The sequence below is a fragment of the Poecilia reticulata genome, linkage group LG22, assembly GCF_000633615.1.
Source record: "Poecilia reticulata strain Guanapo linkage group LG22, Guppy_female_1.0+MT, whole genome shotgun sequence".
In the NCBI taxonomy this organism is placed as follows: domain Eukaryota; kingdom Metazoa; phylum Chordata; class Actinopteri; order Cyprinodontiformes; family Poeciliidae; genus Poecilia; species Poecilia reticulata.
Genome location: NC_024352.1, coordinates 2,600,214 through 2,609,393, shown reverse-complemented (window position 1 = coordinate 2,609,393; position 9,180 = coordinate 2,600,214). Strand labels below are relative to the sequence as shown.

Below are 9,180 nucleotides of genomic sequence, written 5' to 3'. Positions count from 1 at the left end.
ACCTGAGTTTTTCATCCAGTCCAGTAACTTTGGGAGCTCAGAGGGATTCACCTGGCCCAGCAGCTCCCGCAGCTTCAGCCTGGCCTCATCGGCGTTCATGATGACTCAGTAGAAGCTTCGAGAACAGGCCGAGTGTTACGCCTCTCTCCGGGTCCCGGTCCGAAAAACACGTGCTAGAACTTTAGAGGGGAACCGGGGGAGCTTACTTTATCATCTCTACTATTATTACTCCWCCTTTCCTCTTTCCTCTTCTTCACCGCTCCGAGCTCTAAAGGTAGAAGTGACTTACTGACACCTTGTGGAAAAATATAATTACTGCAGGCTCCAATCTACTAACCGATGAGAGTTGGAGCATTTACACTTACAGGACAAAAATACAGAATCATCATGGAATATCCCATATAATCATTTAGTTGTTTTGTTCATAACCAATGAAACTAAATCATAAGTGTGACACAGTTATTTTATATAACACATGAACATTGTAAAACGTTCATTAAACTCACCCTTTTTTAGATGGGGTAAGATGATAAAGTCATAGAAGCATTAAAGATTGATGGAAGCATTAAAGAAGACATTAGAGATGCTTTGTATTTTGTTGCAGCTCTTCTGTTTTTTTTTATTTTTTTATTCTGTGATGTCAATTGAAAACTGAGATGTTCAAGCAATGTTCCAACTATACAGTACACCAGCAGACAGATCAGCATGGTGAAGTGCTGTCAGGTATTTTTATTTTATCCATCACAAAATTTTTATTTTTTCCAGGTCTTTTTTTAGCTGATTTCCTGAAGGAAAGTACGAAGTCTTTTTTTTTTTTTTCCCTGTGGACAGATCCATTGTTATGTGAAGATAACTTCATCATCACCAAACCTACTGTGGACAGATAGAAGAAAACAAAAGTGKAATGTATTTAACTTCCTCTACTATGACTTTTCTGGATAGAAATCCAATGAGCTCATTTCCTGCAGTTGACAAACAAATGCTGACTCCTGTTTTATGTTTTTTTTTTTTTTACATTTATATTACTGATGATTCCCCCCAAAAATTTTTCGGATCCCAACTGATTTGGACTTTACTTAGCAACTACTAAATCTGGGAAACTTAAATCTGATTAAACTTAAAACTGAAGTTTAATGTAAAGAATAATGAGTCAACATTTAGCCATAACATTGAGAGAAATTTGTAACAAAACATCTATGCTGCTAAAGTGGTACATGCAAAAAAWTTTTTTTACRCCTTTATATGTTGAAGCCTAGGTTTGCAAGATGCTGTGCTTTCTGGATAAAATCTATTTTTCTAATTATGAATACTAGCCATCAGAAATCTCTTTGCTTGCTTGAAAACAGTTTATGTTTTTCATTTTCACAGAATGCAATACATAAGTGCACAGTGTGTTACAGATACAGACGAAAGTCACGTTCACCTCTTACACACAAAACTCCTGGTAAAATAAGACCAAAGAAGAAGAGAATGATTMMTATTTGTTAGTTTATCAGTTTCAGTAACGGCACACAGCTGGAGGGATTTCCATGTTTCCTGCCCAGCCTTGTGTTATCAGTCTGTCCCACACTGTCAGACCTCCATCCACTCTTCATCCCTACATCATTTCTCCTCTCATCATTATGCTTTTACATTTACTGTCCATATTTCTTCTTCTTCTCCACATCCTTCACCAACTCAACTTAGTTTAATTTATCCATACAACTTACAATTATTCACGTGTTGTATTTAACTATCAAATTCAACAAAATTCATGATAATGTCATAAAAGTTCATGTCATGTTCTTTTCTCCTTCCTAAAGGTAAGGTATTCCCTCTTAGTAATCATTAAATGCTGAGACGTTTCCGCTCCTCCTGTTCTTTCTTCATTGACCAACAATGAACTCAAGTCTGTTTTTACACTATTAGTGGACGACCGGTTTCTCTGTTAACATACCAAGGAGCCACTCACCTCTGATGTAAGGCAGATTTCTTTGAACAAGGCGCATAAAAATGAGAGCAGCTTGTTTACAGCTGAACCAACGTTCGCAGATCTTTTAAGAAGCAAAACATTTAGCCCCAAAGTTTCTCCTCTGGAGAAACCGTGAACTAACATTGTTTTTCCACATTTTTAAAAATAAAAACATTTGCTTTACTCCTCAAGTAACCGTAGGATGGCCAACTATTAGATCAAGAGGTGTGAGGCAGSATTTATGCCAAACAAACAATTGAGAATAGAGAATAAAAGTGAGAAAATCAGTCTAAAAGTTGGCGTTCATGTATATATTTGGTGAGTTTTGCAAAGGGGGCAAAGCTCAGAAGCTGATGCAGTTTGGGGGGCCGCGGCATGGAAAAGTTTGGGAATCCCYGCAGACAACAGAAGCCACAATGTGTCACAACAATAACTGCTCTGATTCAGTGCTCCACTCTCCAGCATCATCCTCTGCAGGTTGACACACAATAAATACAGACATAAAAGAAATGCAAACACTAAACATTTTCCTCTATCCGGTGTGAGGAAGCTTGATGAGCGCGGCCTGTCCGGGGCCGAGCCGCAGCTCCGTCAGGTCCACGCTGCTGCCTTCAGGGAGGGCGCTGCTGTTGGTGCTGAGGGCGACYGCAGCATGACGAGGCAGCGCCGCTTCRCTTGTCTGCRGCACCGCCTCCTCCTCCGGCCCCCAGTTGAAGGCAGCCAGGTAGCGATCGTTCTGATCCCAGACCCGCAGGTACGCCAGAGACGAGGAGGAGTTGGAGAGGAGGAGGAAGTCTCCGTGAAGGAGGGAGCGCTGTTTGGCCCGCAGCTCGCTCACAGAGCGGAAGAAATTGCGGAGGGACAGCCTGTCAGACTGATCCTCCTGGAGACAGAGAAACAGAAAGAGGAGACATCAGGATTTAGGTTGGACCAGAGGGCCATTTTAGGGGCCTAAAGGATTCTCAAGGTCCCCTAAATAATTTAGGGGTTTTTGTTGATTTTTTTTCTACAAAAATACTACCAACAAATTMAATTTACTGTGGCCAGAATATAAATAACATATTTTAAAAGTGTAAAARCAATTTTTCTGCTTTTACTGCTGCTTGAGAAGTGTACTTGCCTGCTGTTTTCTCACAWCYTGTGCCTCTTYTGGGGGACTATGGCCCCCTTRTCCTCAAAAGCTAGTGACGCCCCTGGGTGTGTTTCCTGGATATTAACTATAATCTATGAAAAATTGTGCCTCAACCTTCCTTAATCACAAACAAGCCTTTCCCAGAAGATTCCCAGAAGGTTTGAGTGACTACACTGATGTRTGTGTATTTTTTATTTTTATTACAGGTACAGTATATCCCAGAGTTTTTCACCTGCAGTTCCTAGACAGACGCTAAAGTCACCCTAAAGGGATAAGAGTAAAACTACATAATTATAAAATCACTGTGAAGCATGTGAGCATTAGATCCTGGTGACAGATTTTGCAGCAGGTTACCTGCAGACTTCCATTCAGYTCGTCTTCAAAGTCCCAAAGCATCTTGGGAAACTTGGATTCCTAATGCAAACATGAAAAGATTAGAAAAAAAAAAGTGAAACAGTTACTAATTCAAAACTATTCAGAAATGAATCACAGATACAAATTTTACTAAAAGAACTTAAGGATTTATTTCCTGTTGAGCAAAATCTCAGAGCAGGTCTGTTTGTCAGCTGAGCGGCTCTCACCCCGTCCATCAGGCCGATCTCGTCTCCGTAGCTGAAGACAGGCGTCCCAGGCAGCGTCAACAGCAGCAGCTGGTACAGTTTGACATGAGCTGGGGGAACTAATGAGGCAAGGTGACCGTCGTCTCGCCCCCCCAGATTCCAGGCCAGCTTGGTCTGCGTGTGGTTGGAGTAGAGCCTCTGGACGGTGTGGGCGTAGCGGGCAGGCTCAGGGCCGCCCGCTGTCAGAACTTTGGATATGAGGAGGTCCACTTCAGTGGAGGACAGAAGAGCAGACACACCGTCAGCAGAGGAGCTTTCTGTGACGCCGAGCAGGAGTCTGAAAGACACAGATTAAATCCACAACTCACAGGAAGCTGCTCATTTCTGCTACCAGAGGTATTTTTAAAACTCAGACATTAAGCTGGTTTTTTTTTAAAGGTTTTGTTGGTTCTAGTGGCCTTTATTTGAAGGTAGTTTGACAGGAAGCAGGGTTATGAGAGAGGGGTAAGAMATGCGGCAAATGTCACCAGGCTGGGAATCGAGCCTGCGACCACCAGCATGAGGGCTAAGGCCTCAATACATGGGTTGTGCTTTGCCCCTGCGCCACCACAGCACCCCCAAGTTGGTTATTAAAAATGCAAATTTTTAGAAACATTCAGCATATGTTTCTAAAAACATGCTAAGAAAATAAAAAGGGTTCATCAAGACAAAGACAAGCACCAGGAAATGAAACATCCATTATTCTCTAAAGCGTTAAGGAGTTTTAAGTTTCCGCCTGATCAAATATTTCAGTTTGAAAAAGCTAAGTTAGAATGAGCAGCAGAAAGGGGACAGAGTATTCCTTAAAGACGAAGACATTCTTGTTCTTGGACATTTTTCTTTTGAAATAATTGAATCAGAATGTATTAAAATGTACATTTACTAATAATAAAAGCAGAGCTTAATGTGTGACATATTTAATCCTCTCTTTAACATGCGATCTGGGAAGCAGGAACCATCATGTGAAGCAGATGTTTGGGTTTTGAAACAAAAAGAAAAAGCCTGATCCTATCAGAGGTCAGAGGTTACAGATGAACCCTGCACCTTTCTGACCCGCCTCTCAGATCCTGGTCTGTCCCGTTCTGGACGATGGCCCGGATGTCAGCCCAGAGAGCTGGGACCGTGCTGACCAGCTGCTCCACTCCAGACAGCTGGACTCCGTCCACTCCTTGGTTCAGCCAGAACACCAGGGCAGACTGGAACCACAGGGACACGGGTCACTCAATGTTCATCGTATTAAACACTTCAAGTTTATCTTCACAATTCTCTGTGCTGAACCTAAAAAAATCTGTAGGTGACACTGAGTAAATATACAATTAACTTTCATTTTGATTCTGCAGCTCATACAGTATATAGAGACTTATAAAAAATAGATATATTATTCATATCTCTTGACGTCTGTGATTTTACAACCAACTTCACTTTTTAAACATTGTGATTATAAAACACACTGCAGCTTCTGGCTGTACCTTGACTAAATATGACAAAGTTCAAGCTAAGTAAAACTTGAAGCTTGTCATTTCTTACGGGGACCAGTAAAAAGTTTAAATCCATTTCATTATATATAATGTTTATACTGCTCAAAAAAATAAAGGGAACACTTCAGTGTTCACTTAAATGTTAAAGTGTTCCCTTTATTTTTTTGAGCAGTGTATATATTAACAAGCAGCTGCAGCACATCATTATTTTTGGTTTATTGTCTTGGCTCACTTCTACCTCATGTTGATGACTTCCTGTACATTTAGCTCATGTTGGTTTCCAGTCGGTCGTTACCTTCAGTCTCTCTGCTACGTTTGTTATGCTGTTTCTGGAGAACCAGGGTCCAGAAGAACCCTGATAGTTTGGAGTCAAATCCAAAACCACAGAAATATCTACAAAAGACAAAAAAAATAAGATATTTATATATTGTGTATAAAAGATACATCATTTCTTTCCAGTCTGATATTAAATCAGGCTAAATATGTCCTGTTTTAGATCAGTTAGTGTTACTGAGAGGAGTTTTAATGGGCTAAATGCCACAATAATGAGAGCAAGAATTCTGTGAAGATTTTATTTAGTTATGCTTTCTCAGGGTTTACCAAGCATTTTTGCTTAGCTAAATATGACATTTATTTGTGAATATTTATAGTCTACATTTGGGATTTTGAGTAAATATAATCTCTATGTACATAATAAACAGATGAGCCAAAGAAAAAACTGGACCTTGTGAATGTCTTTATGAAGGACGCACCAATTTGGGCCAATATCAATATCCAATATTAATTCTGCTTTATGGCTGTTGACCAGTATTTACAGATAAATCTGTAATATATGTTTCGGTACACTTCTGATATCATGTAAAAGTGACCACAGCCTACTCTACTTCTCTCCTTCAGTTAAGCATCCCACAATCCTTTGCTGCATCACTATCACATGACTGAACAGAGACCACCTGACTGACCTGCTCCCCTCCAGAAACACAAATGGGAACAAGATGAACATAAACATCAGTTGTTATCAGCCCAGTTTAACTTCTTGGTCTGATACCGAAATGTTATGATGGATGATATAATCTGATATATTGTGCATTCCTGGGTTTCATAGTCTAAGTATGGCTCTGAAAAAGCATTTTCCAGAGTTTCCTCACCTTTTCGGCGAGCCGCCTGGATGACACCTTTAAACTGCTCCAGGTTTCCGGCTTCAGGTGAAATTTCCTCAAACCTCAGGCTGATGGCTTCATCAGGTGGAGCAACGTGAATCGGTCCAATCACCAAACCTTTCACCTTCAACTGGGACAAACTGGTCATCTTCTGCTCCACACCTTCCAGGATGGAAAGTCAGGAAGGATTCTTTGATTATTCATTCTTTTAAAGAGAATCAACTATCTACAAAACTGAGAAACAGGAGCGAGCAGAATGTTTTGGTAGATCTCACACGGAGCAGAAAAAAAAAATTATTCATCTGATTTACATCACATGATGCCGTATTAGGGTCATTGGATATAAAATCAAAGGAGGAGAAAATTTCCACCAAAAAAATAAAAAATAATTGTAGATTAATCTCAGAAAATTTCTAGAATTGACTTGGAAATTTCTGAGCTTTAAAAGTGGAAAACATTTGGATTTTATAAACTCAGAAATTTCCCAGTTATTTTTCTAGAAAATTTCTGAATTTAATCTAAAATTTTCTCAGTTTTTTTTTTGGGCAGAAATCTACTCTTTTTTTCTAAGATCTACAAACTCCTGATGATTTGTCATAGTTGAACAGACCTTTACTTTTGTAGCAGATAATTACTCTGTCCAGATATGACTAACACATTCTGTTTAGCACTATGCGTCTCACTTTTATCATTCCTGCAATTGTGTGTGTGTGTGTGCGTGCGTGCGTGCGTGCGTGCGTGCGTGCGTGCGTGTGTGTGCAGGTCAGCGGACGCATGGGGAGCAGCTCACCCTTCAGGTTGTGTGTGTCGGTGAAGGCGTGGATGTTTCCTATCTGGTACAGTGGGCCTTGGTTCCACCAGCTGGTGGCCGGCAGCTCTCTGCATCGAGGAGCCTGCAGCAGGATGAGGACAGCTCCTACCAACATCCCCAACCAGCCGAGCCAGAACACCAGCAGCAGCGCCCAGCGGGTTCTTACCCAACTAAGGAAAGAACAAAACGTATCCAGAGGACCCTTAACAACCATAAACCTCCAAAATCTTCCAGTTTAAATTATCATAATTGAGTCTACAGAAGTAAGACGCCATCAGCTCATAGCACACAGCTTGATGCCTGATGTTTGGTGGCATGATGCTCCAATAACACCATTCTAGTGCACCATCACCTTATTAAAAGTCACTTTAGTAAAATGATGTTTGGAGTATTTCAGCAACTTTGTTCACATCTTCTTGTACTAATGAATTTATTAGCTTCATCTGTGCTGATGATGTGATTATTACACTGAGGTGAAGTTAGCTGATCATTTGGGACAAAACTGTTTTACTGCTAAGTTAACGAAGCTCTACGAAAGCATTAATCTGCCCCTTTAGCACAGAGGACGGCAACATGTGGCTCTGGGGCCACAAGAGGATCTTTGGACCTTCCAAAATGACTCTTAAAAGAATGACTAAACTGATTTTAAAAAACAACTTAAGTTTTAAAAATAGATATACCAAATGCAGGTTTTGTCATGGAATAATTTCATTTCATGTTTACAACAGAATGACACTAAAAGTACCAATCATTTTTATTTAGAGCTACTTTTCTTGTTAGCTTGGGTGAAAATATCAGCATACCATGTACAAAAATGTAGTCATCTTCTTTTTAAAAATGTTTTCTTTATACTTTAACATAAAACATAGGAATAAAATAGTAGCTTTCAACAATAATTACAACAGATTTCCTGTAGTTAATCAATTAAATAATAAATAATAAAAAATTATACTGTGTCTTTTGTTCTTGAGGTCATGTGATATTTGTGACTCTAACCCGTTTTTAGCCGAACGGAATCTTTAAAAATAATCAGCATAAAAACTGAAGCTACAACATTGTATGAAACACAGTGTGTCCCTGTACAGCAACCTAGAAATAGATCAATACTGCAGGATATTTTCTGAATAAAACTCTCTAGTTTAAGTGATATTTCACATTTAAAAAAATAAAAACATTTTATTTTCTGCAAGTTGTTAAAGGATAATAACCAGCATCTAACCCCATTTGAAAGCGGTTCCCCTGCTCCTACAAACAGGACCGTGTGTCCGTGTGAACAGCGTGTCCTCCTCACCCAGGAGTCCCCGCCACCCGCAGCAGCTCCTCCTTGTTCAGGCCGGTGAACGTCTCCTCCGCCTCATCCAGGATCTTCAGTTTCACGGAGCCATTTTTCTCCGCGTCCACCTCCTCCCTCCCCTCAGGAGGAGCCTCCGGGGGCAGGTCTCCATCGGCGGTCATCGGTTGCTTCTCCTGCTCCTCCTGGTCCAGGTCGGCCTCGCTCACATCAGCCTCGGTAGCATCAGCATCCACAGCGGCCCGAGCCGCATCCGGGGCCGCATCCGGAGCCTCATCCGGAGCCTCATCCGGGCCGTCCTTCTGCTCCGCGCTGATGTTCTGAGCATCCTTCATCTCCACATTAGTCTCCTCCGTGTTCATCTCGCCTCCAGCTCGCTGTCTGTCCCCGAGCTTTCCTTCTTTCTTTTTTTTTTTTTAAAGGATGAGGTTTGCTGTAAACGATGTGTCTGCTGGTGAGCTTGTAAAAATCAATCAGCGTCTGCCAGGCTTGCTCTATCTGCTGCCTTCAAGTGCAGTAGGAAACACTCAGCTCCACTCAGTAGCTGACGATAAAAAGATGGATTTCCTTCTAGCAGAGGCGGCCCAAGGTATTGCGAGTTAAGTGGCTGCTGGGGGACCCCAAGAACACCACGTATATATTTATATATGCAAAATAACATTGAAGAAAGAAAGAAAGAAAGAAAGAAAGAAAGAAAGAAAGAAAGAAAGAAAGAAAGAAAGAAAGAAAGAAAGAAAGAAAGAAAGAAAGAAAGAAAG

General features: G+C 40.8%; 2 protein-coding genes across 2 annotated transcripts in view; both read right to left on the bottom strand.

Annotated features, from left to right (window-relative positions):
- LOC103458251 (uncharacterized) overlaps positions 1 to 260 on the bottom strand; it is a 9,645-nt gene extending 9,385 nt beyond the window's left edge. The window contains exon 1 of the mRNA XM_017302393.1: positions 3 to 260. Coding sequence (XP_017157882.1) covers positions 3 to 99 — 97 coding nt within the window. The 5' untranslated portion in view covers positions 100 to 260. The remainder of the gene's footprint in view (positions 1 to 2) is intronic.
- A 559-nt stretch (positions 261 to 819) lies between these two features.
- slc3a2b (solute carrier family 3 member 2b) lies at positions 820 to 9,041 on the bottom strand. The gene is made up of 8 exons (XM_008398688.2): positions 8,423 to 9,041; positions 7,111 to 7,301; positions 6,309 to 6,482; positions 5,456 to 5,553; positions 4,727 to 4,878; positions 3,665 to 3,980; positions 3,438 to 3,497; positions 820 to 2,834 (listed from the first exon to the last, which is right to left on the bottom strand). Exons 1-8 carry the CDS (start codon positions 8,782 to 8,784, stop codon positions 2,484 to 2,486), a joined length of 1,704 nt encoding a protein of 567 aa, XP_008396910.1. The 5' UTR covers positions 8,785 to 9,041; the 3' UTR covers positions 820 to 2,483.
- Positions 9,042 to 9,180: the final 139 nt, after the last annotated feature.